Below are 17,096 nucleotides of genomic sequence, written 5' to 3' on the forward strand. Positions count from 1 at the left end.
GGCTGGTTACACATCTCAATTTCATTTTGTGTTCGCTATTACTCCTGTTCATGTACAGATGAAAGCCACTTTCTGACTTCCTGACTTTTGCTGTCCTGACATGATATTTGTAGTCTAGTTTTAACGCCTGGCCACAAGCCCCGGGAAGTCTCCATAGCGAACCAGATTGCACTGCTTCGTGTGGAAAGGCCCATCTGCAGAAGAGGCTCTGAATCCAAGATGAGGACCCTGACTCTAGGATGAGCCTTCGTTTGGACCTGCTTGGAGGTCAGAGGTGTTGTCCCTGGGTAGGAGGCTGCCTCCTTGGGGGGAAGGAAAAGTCACTACAGTGACGCGTGGCCTTGACAACCAGCATTTGATTGGCAAGGGCTGGAGAACCACAACCCTGTGCCCTTAAGCAGGGACCTTCTGCAGCCTCCTTCCCCTTCAGCGAGGGATCCTGGGTCCTGGGTCCTGGCCAGGCCCTGCCCTGTCATGCCCTTTATGCATGTCCTGGAAGAGCCACCCAGCATGGTGCTGAGTGTGCTGGGCAGGCCCTAGGAGTGGCTCCTGTCCAGCGCTCAATGGTTTATTTGCAATCAGGAAATTTAGAGCGGGCTTTTTCCTGTGCTTTGGCTGTTATTAAAAATGCTGTGTGAGGACCTTTAAGGCCTTGCTGGAAGTGGGTTTGTAATACTTGAGAGATTAAAAAGAACACTCAAAGGGTTCCAGAGTTTTAAGTCCAGTATGTGAAGCACATTATTTAGAGACTTGTAGGTAACTACAGTCTGCTTAAAGGGGTTGTGCCTGTGGGCTAGGAAGGGGAGGGGAGAGGGACAGTCACTTTTGCTTAGGGCCCTTCTGTATTATTTGATTCTTTAGCCACAGGAACAAGAGGCTTCATATGAAGAGTGAAAATGATATTAGGTTCATAGTTGCCCTGAGCACAAGCCAGCCACTTGGCACTGCTGTGAAACAGTGGAGCGGAAACAAAGGTATAGGTGGAAGATTCTATCAACAAACCCAAAGTGCTCCGGGACGACCCAGCTCTTAGAAGGGGGACTGTCTGGACCTAGTTTTCCCAATTAAGATGGAGAAAGCTCAGGGAAGATTCCGTATGAACAAAGAGAAAGGCTGAGAACTGGCAAAAGTGGCAGGAAGAGAAAAAATCAAGAAGGCCTTGAGAAGGTATAAAGAATTGAAGACAGCAGTCACTCTGCTGGTGACACTGAGGCCAGGGTGAAAGACCCATTCAAGGTGAAAGATCTCCTTGTGTGCAGGGCCTCTTCAAATCTTGTCCAGAATCTCTTTTATTGGGAATGGATTCTACATAATTCTGTGTGAAAACAGAGGATGGGATGAAAGGACCCCGGGAAAAAGCCTTCACAACCCCCAAATGTTGTCATGTTTCTTCCCAGGAAAAACAATAGCTACATGTATAGAAATGGAGAAAAGGAGCTTTAAAACAAAAGTGAGCAAATAAGAGTTTTGGAAGTCAAGAAGCAATGTGAGCAGGCTTCTGCACTGGGTGGCTGTCGCTCCCCTCCCTCACATGCCGTTCCCAGCGGCGGGTCCTCTCCTTCAGCGTCCTCCTCCTCCCTGGCCTCCCAATTTCAGCCTACCTCCTTCCATCCTGCATCCTCCTGCCTGACTTCTACTCGGAATCCCCCACATGGAGGAATCCCCCCAGGGAGAGTGGCCAGAGTCCAAGCTCCTCAGCTTTGGATTCCAAGTCCCCCACCATGGGCCACAACCTTTACAGCTCCCTGGGTCCACTTTCTGCTACCTCAGCCAGACCCTTCAGCCAGCCATGGCTTCTGGGCCATGCTGTGGTATTCTGGACCTTTGTGGTCTTGCTCCTGCATTCTTTCTGCCTGTAACTCTGCCTTCCCTCTCTCTACCCTCTGCTGTGCCCTGAAGCTCAGCTCCAATTTCAAGAAGCTTCCTTGCCTATTGCAGGCCACAGTGACACTTCCCTTCCTTAAACTCCTATAGATAGGACTTACTAGACAGAGCGTTTCTACTGTCCAGGGCATTTTCCTACAGGTATAACACATCTCCGGTTTGCCTGCCTTGGGTGGGGGGTCCATCCAGATAGGTGCAGTATAATTGCCTGAGTGGCTTGTTATTACCCTTGGAGTCTACAAAGTCTACAAGATCACTGCCTGCATAGAGAAAGGGTTCAAGTATTCATTAGCTGTGCATAATTCCAACCACTCTGTTTTAGGAAGCATGATGAAAGCTGAAATTGACTTGAAGTGTGCTAAATTGCGCTTTAACCAAGTAAAGGAAAGATGGCTGGTACAACAGTCATCACTTCGCAAGAAAAAGCCCAAACCAGGGGGAAGGTCTCAGCATCAACAGTTTTCTCTTTCTCTGTCTCACTCTCACTTTCTCTTTCCACACACACACACTACACATGGAGCCCTCCCACCTCCCCACCACCAAAGCCCTCTTGTGCTATCTCTGGTTTAATCAATCTAGAAATATGACTAGTATCAAAAATATCCCCATCAGATTGCAAGCAACTCTGGGGCTCCACGTGCTGGCTCTCAGCCAAGCCGCCGCTATTCATGCTGGCAAGGCACAGTTTAAAAAAGGAAAGGCTTCTATAAGCTCCAAAGAATGCACGGTGACAGTCAAGGCTAAGCACTTTCCGGCTGGGTTCGCTGGGGCATCTATTTTGGCCTCCCCTCTGTGTCAAGGGGACGTGAAGCGCCGGGCCCTACCTGGCTGCTGGAACATCAGCATATTCTGTGGGGAAGTGTGCACGGGCAGCGAGCGGGTCCTCTGGACTGAGCTGTGGGTGCGGCTTGGCATGCTATTGCTGCCCCCGGGGTTGGCAAACCACAGGTTCTAGTGAGAAAAGCAAAAGGGGAACTCGTTAGTTCAGCCCCGCTGGGGTGGACAGCAGAGCCACCAGCAAGAATTTGGGAGGCAAAGATCCCAGGAGAACTCTAACTTCTAGAAAAGGGGCTTGCAGGCCAGCGCTAGCATCTGCATATTTACAGAGAAGGGTTTAGATTCCATTCACTGTAATTTCTCTTCACCTCCTCAGCGCTGGCCTTGCTGTAAGCCTCAGCTTCATCTGGACACCGCTCTCCCTGTCTGCAAAACTCTTTTTATCCCAGTTGTTGCTTTTGCTTTTTCCCTGCCACTCTTCTAGGAAATGGGGGAGTTCTATAAATGTATGCAATGAAGAGCACAAACTATTTCAGGGTTCTCATTTTTTTTTTTTTTTTTTTTTTAAGATTCTTACAATGTACTTCAAAGCGAGGGGGAGAGAAAAGAACCTCTCAGCTGGCAATGAGCTGGCACAGCTTAGCTTGTGTGTCCCAGCAGTGACGTCTTCTTGAACTGATCTGGGGGCTGGGGAAAATGGTCAGAAGACAGGGCTTTCTGGTACCCAGGGGAGTGAATCCTGCCCATCTTGCCTGAAGCCCTTTTCCTGTTTTTAAGCTGATCTGTCATCCCTTAGTTTCTCCTGAGACCCCAGAACCTCAGACCTACTTGTGTCCCTCCGATGCTAATCCCCACCCACAGAGCTTTGAGAAGCTCTGGACACGCAGGCAGAAGGCACTAGGCAGGGGTGAGGCCTGGGGCTAGAGGGGTATGGGCGACGGGCCAGAGAAGTCAGCTCTAAATTGCACAGCAAGAACCTCTGGGCAGGCTGAGAATGTGTTAACTTTCCCCCTGGCGCACACTCTCAGACTATGTCCTGTGGATGCTCCACCAGAGCTGGGACTAATACAAGGGAGCTTTTTGCCACAGATAAAAAGGGAAGGAAAGTTCTCTAAGTACCAGGCTCTCCCGGAGCCCAGATTTGGGCGGTAGAAGGTCAAGCATGGGGCAAGGAAGAAATATGTCTTGCATTTCTTTCCAAAGATCCTCTTGTGCAGGGTCCCCAAGGTTAAAGTGGTCCTCTGGGCATCCTAAGCACAGCTATGGGGTTGCTGTGTCTCCCAGAGAACAACGCAAACAATGCTGTTACCTCTGAGGAATGGTGGCAACTGCCCCCAGCATAGTCCCCCTTGGCCTCTCTCCCCACCCTGGGGTCACCTGGGGGGACATCTGCAGCCTCAGGCCTTGGCTTGGCCATCCTCCTCCCTCCTTGGAGCAGAACAAACCTGTCTTCCTTGTTTCATGATGGTGGGGGCAGCTGTGGTGTTGCGCTGGTTGGAGCTGACGAATCCACTGGTGCCCAAGAGGCCCAGGCGGGCGGAAGGGACGTTCCGAGAGGGGATCTGGTACTGGCGCGGGTTCCGTCTGCCCATGCCACTGCCCATAGAGCCAGCCGTCGGGAGGGAGTTGGACTGCCCAAAGCCTCGACTGTGAGAGCCAAGAGAGAAGGAAGAGACGATCAGTTATTATTCAGCCCTTTTCAAGCCACAGGATTCCCATGGGATGTTGCCTTGGGGGGGTCTCTTCACATTTTTTTTTTTTTTTTTTTTTTTTGAGGCAGGGTCTCACTCTGTCACCCAGGCTGGAGTGCAGCACTGAGATCTTGGCTCACTGCAGCCTTGACCTCCTGGGCTCAGGTGATCCTCCTATCTCAGCCTCTGGAGTAGCTGGGACTACAGGCATGTGCCACCATGCCCAGATAACTTAATTTTTTTTTTTTTTTTTTTTGGGTAGAGATGAAGTCTCACTACGTTGCCCAGGCTGGTCTTGACTTTTCAGGCTCAAGCGATCCTCCCAACTCAGCCTCTTGAGTAGCTGGGACTACAGATTTTTATATTTTTGTTGGAGACAGGGTCTACCATGTTGCCCAGGTTGGTCTGGAACTCCTGAGCTCAAATGATCCTCCTGCCTTGGCCTCTGAAAGTTCTGGGATTACAGACATGAGCCTACTGCGCCCCGCCTCTGCTCATACTTTGACAGTTGTAAGGCCTACAGGGGGCTCTGTGCCAGCGAACAACTATAATTAAAACAGCAGCTAACATCTGAGAGGCTATATCACATGTAACTTCCTGGGACTTGGACATTATTTTTCGATCCTTGCAACAACCCTATGAAGTAGGTGCTCTCTCCTTTGTAGCTGGAGAAGTAAAACTGTGTGTAATCCTTGTGCACAGGCCACACAGCCAGCAGGGGGCAGCACTGGCACGCAGGCCCAGCAGGTTCACCAGCACTCTGCCTTCTTCCGCCTCCCCGCCGCATCTTCTCCAACCCATCCTGCTGCAGATGAGGACACAGGTCTTGAACACTCACATGCTCTCGAGAGGCCACATAGCAAGAAAACAGCAGAGCCAGGGTCAGAACTGGGTCTGACTCCTGTCCCAGTGCTCCCTTCTTTAATCCTATCATTGTTTCTCCTCAGCCTGTGTGGCAGACTTGGAGAAGCCTGTGAGGCCCACCAGGATGTAAGCTCCATGTCTGTCCTCATCCATCCTGCATGTCCGGTGCCTGAATCAGTTTCTGCACAGGGAATGCAGTTAAATGAAGGAACCAATGAGTCTCTGCCATCATGATGCATCCTCGAATGGGAGAGCCGATGCCACCTGTGGGGCGAGGGATATAAGGTCGGAGATGATGTTTGCGAATGTTCTGGACCTAGGACACAAACTGCCTTCACTCCACAGGCCCTCCCTGCAGAGTGGGCCGCATAAAGGCCAGGGCAGGTCCATGCTTCTCCTGGGTCCGCGCAGGGAGGCTACCAGAGCCCCTAGCATCACATGCAGATGCCGGGGCTCCCGTTGGGTTGGTTGACCTCAGCACTGAAGAATGCATCCTCTCCGACACGCCTCGGGTCTGGGAGGTTACACAGCAGCCGGCAGGGTTTCAGGAACCAGCACATTCTTTCCAAGAAGAGTCAGCTTTAGTCATTCACGGATGAAGTCGAAATGCATTACCTCCAGCGGCCACAAGATGGAAGAGATCTACTTTTCCAGCGACACAGGGGAGGTTTATACCAAGCCTATGGGGAGACTCCGGGAAGCTGGGCTGACGTAGTTTAACCAGTTGAGGGTGATAGGGGCCTGCGAACAGTCATTTCCTGAGAAGCAGAGCTGTGCCTGTGTGTAGGGGGAGGGGCATCTGAGCCAGCAGTGCAGATCTCAGAAAATAAGTTTCTCTTTTCCCCAGAATTCCTAAATTTCCTAGGGGGAGAAGGGGCAGGGGGCAGAATTCTGGGCTTGTGCCTTTCTACTTCCAGGCTTTGGTGGCCATGGAAAGAGTTCTAGATTCTGGTCAGAAGTTCATCTAAAGGTGGTGAGGAGGACACTCACGGGTTCTTGGTATCTTTATCTTGGCCTTTCTTCCTTCTTTCTCCTATTTTCCCTTTTAAAAATTTCGTTTTTATTTTTACTAAGGCTTAAGACTTTTTGGTTTGAAAGAAGAACTCAGGGCCAGGAGGGGTAGAAGAAATTTCACATGATGAGAGACCTCCTTTGGTGGAAGGACAATCTGACTATGTGAGGTAGACACAAGGGCCGAGTGTTTTTTTTGTTTGTTTGTTTTTAACGATGAAAACTAGTCCTTTGAGTTCTGAAGTCGGAATTTTGGCCACCTGGTAGATGATTCAGTATTCTGCTATGATCTTTCCTTATTTAGTGTGGATAGCATTTTCTCACTTTCCTTTTTGGATGGATTTTTAAAAAGTTATTTCATATGCAAAATACAGAGTCAATGAGTGATGCTAAAATGATATGTGCTTCCAGAAAGGCAAGACTGTATTCTTAAGCAATATAATCTGGGCAGAGGACTCTGTTATGGGATACTTAGTCACTGGAGAAAGGAGGGATCCAGGGACTCTTAGGACTCGGCTGTATAGGGGAGGGGAGTAAAGCGAGAGAGTAGGACCCATCATGTCCTACTCTCACGCTTTACTAGATTGGCTAGGCCATCTTTCTCCTGATGGTAGGACCCTTCGAGGGTTGTTACAAAGCCAGCTTTGCAGAGGGTTGCCACTGCTGGCAATCAGAGTGAATGCTTGGATTACTTAAGATTGCTAGGTTTAATGAAATCATCGATGCTTTCTGGGGAGAGAACAAAGTGACAAAAGCAAGTTTTCCTTTCTCATTCTCTTGCCTTACATTTCTAAATCTGATTTCATTACATTGAAATGTTGAAATGCATGAAAAGTCTTTGAGAAAGTAACATTAATAAGAATCAATTAATTTGGGATTTATGATAATCCAAGCAGGGGCTGGGTTGCAGTAAACTTTGTATTATTGGAGAAAGAGGTCTTCAAAGCAAATTAATAGCACAAAAAGATCCCAGAGGAAATACTTGTGAGTATAAAACATCTTCCAGCATTTTGAATTGAATTCCAATTCCAATTGAATATCCACAAGCGATTCATTCTTATCTAATCAATAAAAAGACGTCCATTAGGACTCCAACCTGGCAAACCTTGGGTTAGCCCAATCCAAGTGTTACTAACACCCTGGAGAGGTCAAGGTTCATGCCCCCTGCTCCACCTCCAAAAGGCTCTCAGATGTGGACCAATGACAACACAGGGCTGACAGAGGCCAGGGTGGGACTTTTGGAGGAGCAGCAAAGAGCTTAAAAGCCCCATCTTCATCTCCAACCTCCAAATGCCTTCTTCCTCTTGGAACTTGTCTCCCAAGGGCCCGGTGTTGCAAGAGGAGTCTGGAACCTTTTCACCTGGGAAAAGTATTGCTGCTCTTAGAGAAAAGCCACTTGGGATGGGGGTAGGCCCCAGGGCAGGAGGCCAAGGAAGCAGACCTTGCCTTTCATCTGGGCCATTGGGAATCCTCAGGGCAGAGATAGTCTAGTCCAAGAGCTTGGGCTCAGGGAACTGGTCCTGAAGTGTCGCTTTGCCTGAACCATCTTTTCCACTCATCAGCCTGAGACCATGAGAGTTGTCTGGCTTCCACAGGGTTAAGAGCATGGAGCTGGAGCTGGTGCCAGCCTGCCTGGTTCAAATCCCCGATGCTGCTGCCTACGAACTTGTCTGTAAACTGGGGTCAACAACAGCAGCTCTACCTCACATGGTTGTCACAAGGATTAAATGTATTAATATTCTTAAAGTGCTTGGATACCACTTGGCATATGTAAGTGCTAAATAAATGTTTGTTTAATAAATAAGCGTTATATATGCTGGAATGTGATCACACTTCAATTTTAAAATTAATCTTTCATGAAGTCTTTTCACAAACTCCAACTGGCCTCATCTCCCTTAAATACAAAACAGTGATGTTTTAAGGCACACTTATGCAAATAAATGCCCCAAATTTTAACATCACGGGCAAAGAGCTTCTATACATGCACCAAGAAATGAAACAAATTCAGAACCTTTCAGGTGCAAGTGAAGACATTATCTGCTCGTGTTTTAAAAGTGTAAAATAGAATGTTAATTTTTCAGGATGTTTACATTCTCATTCCCATATGTCCCCAAAATTCCCTATCATTGTTTAAGGCTTAACCTTTCCTCTACCCTTAATTTCTCCCACAAATTGTCACTGTAGTTCATCTTTAATATGCATTTGGATTCCTCAATTTAAAACTATATTAAGGTAATGGGTTCTAAAGTACAACCAGGCTTATTTTTATCTGCGTGCAAGAAGCTGAAGTACTATGAAAAAAATCAAGAATTGTACTGCTCCACTGTGAGACTGCAGACCAAAATAGACTAGCCCTGGGCTCTTCACCCTGCCACCAACTATAATTAGCTTGTCTACAGCTAGAAGGGGGAAAAAAATTACCACTTAAGGTGCTGATAGAACAACCCATTTTTATCCTTTCAGATCCCCCTTTTGTGGGTAAGCCATCCTGTGTTTTGCCTGCATTTGTTAAATCATACCCACTCTCCCCTCTGATACCCAGCCGGACTATTACCATCATTTTGACAATGCAAACGGAGTTACAAAAGCTCACATTCAGCTCTTCCCCTGGGAGTGCTCACTCTCACAGCCTTTTCCCAGCCCCACCTGTTTAAGTAACGCAATTTGGAACTCGCCACAGGGCATCTTCATGGAATCTTCAAGGAATGGTGCCCTGCCATATTCCTGCCCCAGGAACTGAGGTAGGCAAGAAGGTGCCAGGGGAACCACCGTGCATTACAAAGAATGAAATCCCAACATACTTTCTTTGCTGTCGATATCCTGATATGTCTAGAAGGGTTTTCCGAGGGAAAGACCGAAAGAGCTTCTGCACCTGCTGTTTCCATGACAACAATCTTTTTTTCTGTGTCTCTGTAAATGCCTGCAAAAACAAACAGGACTTTTAAATGGGTGACACAGCCTGGCATTAGAGGGAGAAACATGCAATTAATAGGGGAAAACATTGGAGTCTCTGCAGTTGCCTTTTCTTCACCTGTTTCTAACCTGGTCCAAACAGTAGTCAGTTTAATTTGGGAGCTGCCTACTTTGAAAATTTAAATTATCTGACATTGGAGGTGCTTGGTAAGGTACATGCATCAAACTGTTGATAACCCTTAGTTTTGGTTATATTTCTGGCAGATCCATACCCACACTCCCCCTCCCTCCTGACTCTACTCCGGACTCTATTAACCAAGAATGAATTGCAAAATTGATTGGTGAATACTCTGGGTTTTGCAGGCCCCCCTGCATGTTCATAATCAATGAAAATTCTCAACCACTCCAAAAATCAATCTGCTTGATGGTGTGTGGCCACCCTAGAGTGGTCTCCAGGGTGTCAGAGAATGGACTCTATTCTCTGTGTTTCAGGACTTTGTTGAGAAATCTCCAGTTAATGGGTCTCTTGCCTTACAAAAATCCCAGTGTGCCAGTCCTGACTTAAACCTTCTCTAAAGTTTAGGAAAATATGTAGGTCTGATACCTTCAGAACTCTTTTCTAGTAAAACTGGTGTGTGTGTTTTGCCTACTGCCCTGTAACAAACTCTTATCTATGTTATAGTTCCTTTTGCGTTTAGCCTTTGTACTTGCCACAGACTAGGAAAGGACTTTACGTGGGTTAGGGGTCTCCAAGGCAGGAACTCTCAGATTCACGATATATTAGAATTAGCCAAGGGACAGTCAAAATTCAGATACATAGGCTCCCTTCCACAGGCCCAGAGCCTGATTTAGTAGATCTGAAGGGGTGTCTAGAGAGTTTGTGTTTGTAGCAAGTGCCCTGGTAATGCTGCTGCAGGTAAAGCATGAACATGGGGTGTTCTAGGTGGTGAGGACACCACGTCACATATGAATCCCCTGCCAAGTGCCTAGAACTGTAACTTAGAACACGTGCTGTTGGAAATCCATGTGATTTGATTGATTCGCAGTAACAAGGATGGAGAGAAGATTCCGAAGTAGTTTTGTCAATAAGGCATGAATTCCTTTAAGTAGTCATAAAATATTACTCAGTAACAGACTAAATGACTAGTTCCCATAAAGGAAACAGATTCCTTAAATGGAGAAAAAGAAATGACAGCTTAATTGTCCCCCAGTGATGCTTAATCTTTAAGGACCTAAATACCAGGAGAGCTCTGTGGACAAAAGCAGAAGAATGTTAATCATGTGGCAGAAACGTCATTGAGGACTTACAAACCCCTTCTTCCCGGGTGACCTTAGCCAGATGCCACTAAGAATACGCATCAAGGCAGGCTAGGAGGCGAGGGCGTGGCTCTCCTCCACAGTCCTGCCCATTGGTTGGTGATGCTCCCTCTGCGTGTCCTGCTACACATGAGGACCTCTGAAACCGGGCGAAAGGCGAGCGTTTCTGCTGGACTCACACCGAGAGGGGATCATTTCTGCTTTTGACTGGCTTATTCAGCCACATGTTGTGTGAGCATACGTGGGCATGCTGGTCAGGGTGACCTGGGGAGGAGAGTTGTGGGCCAGAGGAAGGCTGTGGATGCAGACGGGCAGGGCTCGAATCCCTGCACGCCTTTATGCACGCCCCTCTACCCAAGACTCAGTGCCTCCTAGAAACTGAGGATAACCTCTCTCTCAAAAGGATGTTGTGAGAATGAAATAACACATGAAAAACACTTAGAATACCTGGAATGTGCCTCACTCTTAATGATTCAATAGATGCCACTCACAGGTGTCACACTGGGGTTTGGTTTTGGACTGCACAGACCGGCCGTTTGGTGGTGGTAGACAGCTGTTCATCACATTAGACATTCAATATGACCTTGCACTCCAACAACAGCACACAGCAAATGACTTCACGGTCTCTAAACTATGATACTGAGCTGATCTGGAGCCAGCCTGAAGGACAACTGGCCTGAGTTTCCAAGTGACAAAGGAGTAAAGGGCTCATTTCATGGATGCGCTTCCTAAGACACCATGATAGACATGACATCTTCCCTGGTGGGAAACAGCACCCGAGAAGATGGGAATGTTGGTGCCTCCACGGGGAGGGCAGCTCATTCCCTGAGCACCTCAGTGGGCGGTGGGGTTCCTTTCCTTCAGAGCTGCAGATGACAGCCAGCCCCTTAGCAGTGCTGAATGAGAGTGGGGGTGGTTCTCAGTTGGGGCTGTGGTGCTTGGTCGTGGCTGGCTCCAGGAGTTTCTGAACACTGGTTCCTGACCTACAGAGGAGTGCTCAGTTACAGGCAATCGGCATTGGCTATGATGCCCAATATCTCACTGCAGCCCCAGGCTGGGCTGGGGAGCAGCTTCCTGAGGGGCCTGGAGGGGAAGGGAAGGCTTCATGCCCAACAACTGCCCAGGCACCCCTAGTCGCCACTCCAGAGTTCTGGCCCTCTCAGGCCTAGACCAATGCATCTGTCTGGAGGAAGATGGCTATGGTATCCCAGTGTACGTGGCTGGATGAAAAGGCTCATAAAGAGGCAAGAGCCATTCTTCCCAGAGCCACCTCAAGACACACTGAAGTGCCCAGAAGCCTGGGATGATCACTCAGGAGTCAAAGTGACTGGTCTCAGAAATAAAATTCAGAACTTCCCTCTCCTTCCTTTCATGACTCTGGGGACTCGGTCCCTCCATCCTGGGGAGGAAGGGAGGTGTCCTGGCCCAGTTAATACCTTCCCTGCTCCAAGCCAGCTAAGGAACAGCATGTCCGGGCTATGAAAGGGCGTCCTGTCTCTCTGCGCCCGGGTGAACCCTCTTCCAGGATGGAGGCTGTGCGCCTCCACGGGGCCTCACAGGCAGGGCGTGTTCTGCCCACACAGAATAACCAGAGGCTATGGAAAATTATTCAGACGCTTTTCCTCTCTCTCAAACTAAAATCATAAAAAGCCCTGAACAACATTTTCCCTTCCAAAGCGGCACGCAGGCCCCTCCATCCTGACTTGAACTTAGCAAGCAGACACCTCACCAGCAGCTTCCCGCCTGGGGCCCCCAGCCATGAGAGGCCCCTCTGGGCAATCAGAGGAGATCACTTGGGGCTGCGCGGAGGTAAAGGGGAAAAAACAAAACCAGAGCCAGGATACCCAGGGAGGACACGTAGGACGGCGGGAAAGCGAGAAGCGTCAGGCCAAAGTTTCAGGGCTGGCGAGGGACAGTTAGGAAGCCTGTGGATTGTTGGGCACGGGCAGCTGGAGGACTCATTATTTCTGTCTCAGGGGCTCAGCTGTCTTGAGGCAAGGTGGGCAGTACCTTGTCCTCCAATATCAATGCTGAGAGCGGGCGTGGGAGAGGAAGCAGAGTTCCGGTTCGCTTTTATCCGAGGCTGAAATCCTCCCCATGCTGTCTGCCCCAACCCACCCACAAATGTCCTACTTCCCAACAAAACATGGAGCCCTGCAGACATCGCTCTCTTCTGCCTCCTTACGAACCGAGTCTCTACCACCAGGACTCTCGCTTGCCTTCCAGGTTTGAATGTGGAGAGGATTCCTCCATGGAAATGCCCTGTTCTGGCTCCAGGTTTGGTGCCCACTGCTGCTCCCGTGAACGCAGGGATGACCTTATCAGAGGCCTTCTCATCACGGCTGTGATGGCCTGTTTCTTTCTGTCTCACCCCTTCTCTCACTACTGTAATCTGCCTAGTTCGGGACAGGGACTAGGTGCTCAGTAAGTATCTATGGAATGAATGAGATAACATTCTTCACTGTGTTCTTGCCTTCTCTTCCTTCGTTGCTTTTTCCTGGCCAAAACAAGTCCAGTGTCAGGACTGGAAATAGAAAAGGATTACTCAAGCTTGTGGGGAGAAGGCCTTGTCCCTGAAACAAAGTCACAGATAAGCCTTCAATACAGGCTTTTGACAGTGCCTGGGTGCTCTAGGGAAACCATTAAAGAGGGAAAAAATATTTTTATTTTCAGTGAAAAGTCTAGTACTTTGGTATAGTTGAACATTTCAGAGGATGGCATGTCTGAGCCCCCAACCTAGGCGGCTGGTCACCGTCGTCACACTGACAGCTTTGGCCAGAGCCGCTTGGGCACGTAAGAATCCATATGGCCAAGAGGAGAAACTGCGGGTCTGGGGAAGTGGGGAAGGGGGAGCTGGGATGGAATCCCAGAGGACAACTGTACCCTTGTATGTGAAGTGTGGGTAGCAGATGAGGGCCCTGAGAACTGAGTGAGACCTTCAATAGCCCAGGGCCCATGCGGCAGCTGGGAGGGTGAGAATGTGAGAGGGAAGTGGAGAAGGGGCCTGGCTGCTGTGCTGGGCATCTCCCTTCACCGGAGCCCACTGGACTCCTGGAGTACTGGCTGCCAATGCGGCAAAGGTGAGGAGGCCTGGGGCCTTTATTATCTTTTTTTTTTTCCCTCCCAGACAAGTCTCACTCTGTTGCTCTCGCTGGAATGCAGTAATAGGATCATAGCTCACTGTAGCCTTGGCCACCTGGGCTCAAACCATCCATCCTCCCACATTGGCTTCCCGAGTAGCTGGGATTACAGGTGTGCACCACCACACCTGGCTATTTTTTTTTTTTTTTTGCAGTGACAGGGTCTTGATATGTTGTCTAGGCTGGTCTCAAGCTCCTGGCCTCAAGTGATCTTCCCACCTTGGCCTCCCAAAGTGTGGGGATTACGGGCGTGAGCCACCGCCCCAGCTCCTTTACCATCTTATTCTCACATTGAAATCCTACAAAAAGACTTTGCCACCGTAGGTTTATCTGGTCCCAAGTTTTCTCTAGTCTAGGCCTTGCCTCTGTAGCTCTTTGTGGGGAGGGAGGGGTGCCCAAGGAGCCACTGGAATTTTAGGTCTGAGGTGCAACTCCCTCTCCCTACATGCCCCTCAGGGACAGCCACCAGTGCAGATGGCTGCCTAGCCCCGTCATGCCCAAGTGTCTGTCTCACTCTGTATATGAAGACTATGCCTGAGAGTCCAGTAGGCACACCTGCAGCCCGCCTCAGGCCTCCTCCAAAAGGATATATAGCAAATATTATTCCTATAACAATCGCAAGCCCACACACACACACACACACACACACACACACACACACACACACACTCATTATTTCTTTTATGGGCTTTCTCTCTCCCTTCCTCTCTCCAGTTCCCTGAGCTAAAAGCCAAGAGTTCAACACAAGATTTTTAAAAGACTTGAAAACGCCCAGGGCTAAGCAGCAGGGCTCGTGTGTTATCCTGCGAGGCTTGGCCACCCGGGGCTGCTTCCCCAGCCAGAAGTCGTCTCAGGCGTTCGCTGCACATCAGAGCACTCCGTCTGGGCAAATCTTTGGACACCAAAGTAATGTTCAAGCTGTGTTTGGGTTTGAGGCTGTCATAGCCTAGTTCTGCCCAACGTATTATTAATAACTGTCCACCACTCAAAAACAAGTTGTTGGAGACTAAAATGATCACATCACAGAAACTCTGAGAACCTTTTCTAAGCAATAAAAACAAAAAATTGGTTTTGTAAAACCTGTCACTACTCACCTCATGAATTAGACACTTGTCTATGAGCTGTAAATAGGAACTTATATTTTCCTCATCGGGTCTGGAGACCAAGAGCTGTGTGCACACTGTAATTAAAAAGAAAAGATGAATTAGAAAAATGCACCCCTTTCTAATCTCTGGGACCTGACTCTCATTTCCCTTCAGGACCAACACTCTGAGAGGTATGTGTGTCTGCAGCTTTATGTAAGGCTCACAAAAAAGGCCAAGAGGCTCCTCATTCCACAGAAGTCAAAGGCTCAGACACCGTGGGAGCCCTTGCCTTGAGAAGCCCCTTGGGTTAATTCCAGTCGTGCCATTCTATGTGAAGCCTTCTGCAATAAGACACTTCGTGAGAGGAAGAACACAGCAGTGAATAGTGGCGTCCTGAGCTCCGTCTTTGAAAGTGGCTCTGTGTGAGGGGCTTCAAAAGCATCCAAGATCCTGACACTGTCAGAGAGAGCAGCCTCCGTGATTTTATGAATGAGTGCGCACCCTTCGCCAGGTGCAGAGGCAGTGGCGTTTGTGTTTGGAGGAACGAGCTGGCACCTCCTGGAGACGGGGAGGTGTGTGGGTGTGCACATGTGCAGGAGGCCTGCTACTCACTCCTCGGAGGGTTGCTTTCTCAGAGTGATATGCACATTTATGCACACATAGGCGCAGGCTCACCTACACACTCAAGTCAGTGCTAATGAGGATGGAGCAGAGTTAGTCTGCGGGTAGAGTACACACACGCACTGGCTTTCTCACCGCTACGTTACTGTGGCCCATTCTGGTCTCATCATAGAGGTGACGATTCCCCAACTTTCTTAGTCGTGTTTACAGGGCCAGGGTGGAGATGGGTGGACAAAAGGAGTCAACCAGAGAGTAAAAAATGCCTGACACTCAAGAAGACCAAGCTTCAAACCTGGCATCATACTTCATTCCTCCCTGTCCCTAACCCTGCATGGCCGTTCGGTCACACAATCCCATTTATTTCTTGCCTTTGCACGTAGACTTTCAGTATAACAATGTTTGTCATAACAAAACCTTGTAAACCACCTCACTGCCTAGTCATTGGGACTTTGTTAAATACATTACGGTTTATGCATACAGAGGAATAGTATGCCACCTTTAAAAAAACTTTGAGATGGTGCTATTTGTATTGATAGAAATATTGTAAGTATATATACTTTTAAAATGTTATTCTTTTTTTTTGTTTGTTTTTGAGAGACAGGGTCTCACTATGTTGCCCAGGCTGATCTTGAACTCCCGGGCTCAAGTGATTCACTTCAGCCTCCCAAAGTGCTGGGATTACAGGCATGAGCCACCGTGCCCGGCTATCGTATTTTTTAAAAACCCATCAGCCTGTAGAAAAGAATGTAAATAAGGTCTGCGTGTGTATAAAAGTGAATATTCACGTGCTTATGTATGATGATGAAGTTTCTGAAAGGATATCCCAAAACTTAATAGTGACTATCCCTGGGAATGAGGATGGCAGGGTTTGGGGTGGGGGCAGGGTGGTTTCCACTTTCCACCGTTTTGTTCATTGGAATTGTGTACGCTGAGTGTGAATTGGGGTTACCGTTTCCTTTAAAGTAGTTAAAATATAAAGAAGCAGTGCCATAGCAGTGTGGGTCTCTTAAGAAGTAGGGCAATGTACCGCGTGTTCAGTAGCTGCTCCACTTGGGCTTGGCGGAGCTGTGTCTTCACCCATGGGGAAATCTGTTCTAATCCAACACAGCTAAGGGGTGGGTGGGGGAGAGTGAGGGCCCACCCTGGCCATCAAGCTCCAAGGGAAGCTGTGAGTCATCTCTTCCACCAGATTACTATGAATTTAAGTCTTTTTTTAGGACAGGCCTTAAGGTGGGTGGTGGAAGGGTGGGAGTTGCTCTTACTGCAAACTGGGTTTTTTAAAATGGTCTGAAATATTGGACAATAACAGAGAAAAAATTGCTTTCCCCTTCCAAAGGAAAAGTGCTGGCATTACCACATGTTAGAAAATCAAGCATCAATTATTCTAATGGTGGATATTTTCGAGGATATGGAAATAAGGGTCTGCCCCAGAAAAGGCAGAGGGTAGCCCAGGTAGAAAGGGGCACTCTTACCCAAAGGACCACGCTGTGGATTCTACCCTCCCCGACAGGCGTGCACCCAGCATGTATGCTTGGATGGTCTGTGGGAAGGCCTAACTTTAGATACTGGTGTCATCGCTCAAGTTTTGCACCACCTACTTATGAGGCATCTACTGTAAGCACTGTGCTACAAGCAGGGTATTGAGTAGCTATTAAAAGTGGTCTGACTGTGCTGCAGACTAATGAAGATACAGTCAAGCAAACAGGCAATTACAGTCTAATGTGAACTGGGCTAAGACAAGGAAAGTAAAGGGGGATGTGGGGCAGGTGAGAGGGGGTACCTCACCCAGCCCA

At 48.5% G+C, this 17,096-nt stretch overlaps 1 protein-coding gene across 9 annotated transcripts in view; it reads right to left on the reverse strand.

Moving 5' to 3' along the window:
* SAMD4A (sterile alpha motif domain containing 4A) overlaps nucleotides 1-17,096 on the reverse strand; it is a 228,648-nt gene that overhangs the window by 13,334 nt on the left and 198,218 nt on the right. For all 9 annotated transcript variants that reach the window (XM_009211571.4, XM_009211572.4, XM_009211565.4 and 6 more), the window contains 4 exons: nucleotides 14,692-14,777; nucleotides 9,029-9,147; nucleotides 4,107-4,308; nucleotides 2,709-2,835 (listed from right to left, as the gene is read on the reverse strand). In XM_009211571.4, coding sequence (XP_009209835.1) covers nucleotides 2,709-2,835; nucleotides 4,107-4,308; nucleotides 9,029-9,147; nucleotides 14,692-14,777 — 534 coding nt within the window. The remainder of the gene's footprint in view (nucleotides 1-2,708; nucleotides 2,836-4,106; nucleotides 4,309-9,028; nucleotides 9,148-14,691; nucleotides 14,778-17,096) is intronic.

The sequence above is a fragment of the Papio anubis genome, chromosome 7, assembly GCF_008728515.1.
Source record: "Papio anubis isolate 15944 chromosome 7, Panubis1.0, whole genome shotgun sequence".
Lineage (NCBI taxonomy): Eukaryota > Metazoa > Chordata > Mammalia > Primates > Cercopithecidae > Papio > Papio anubis.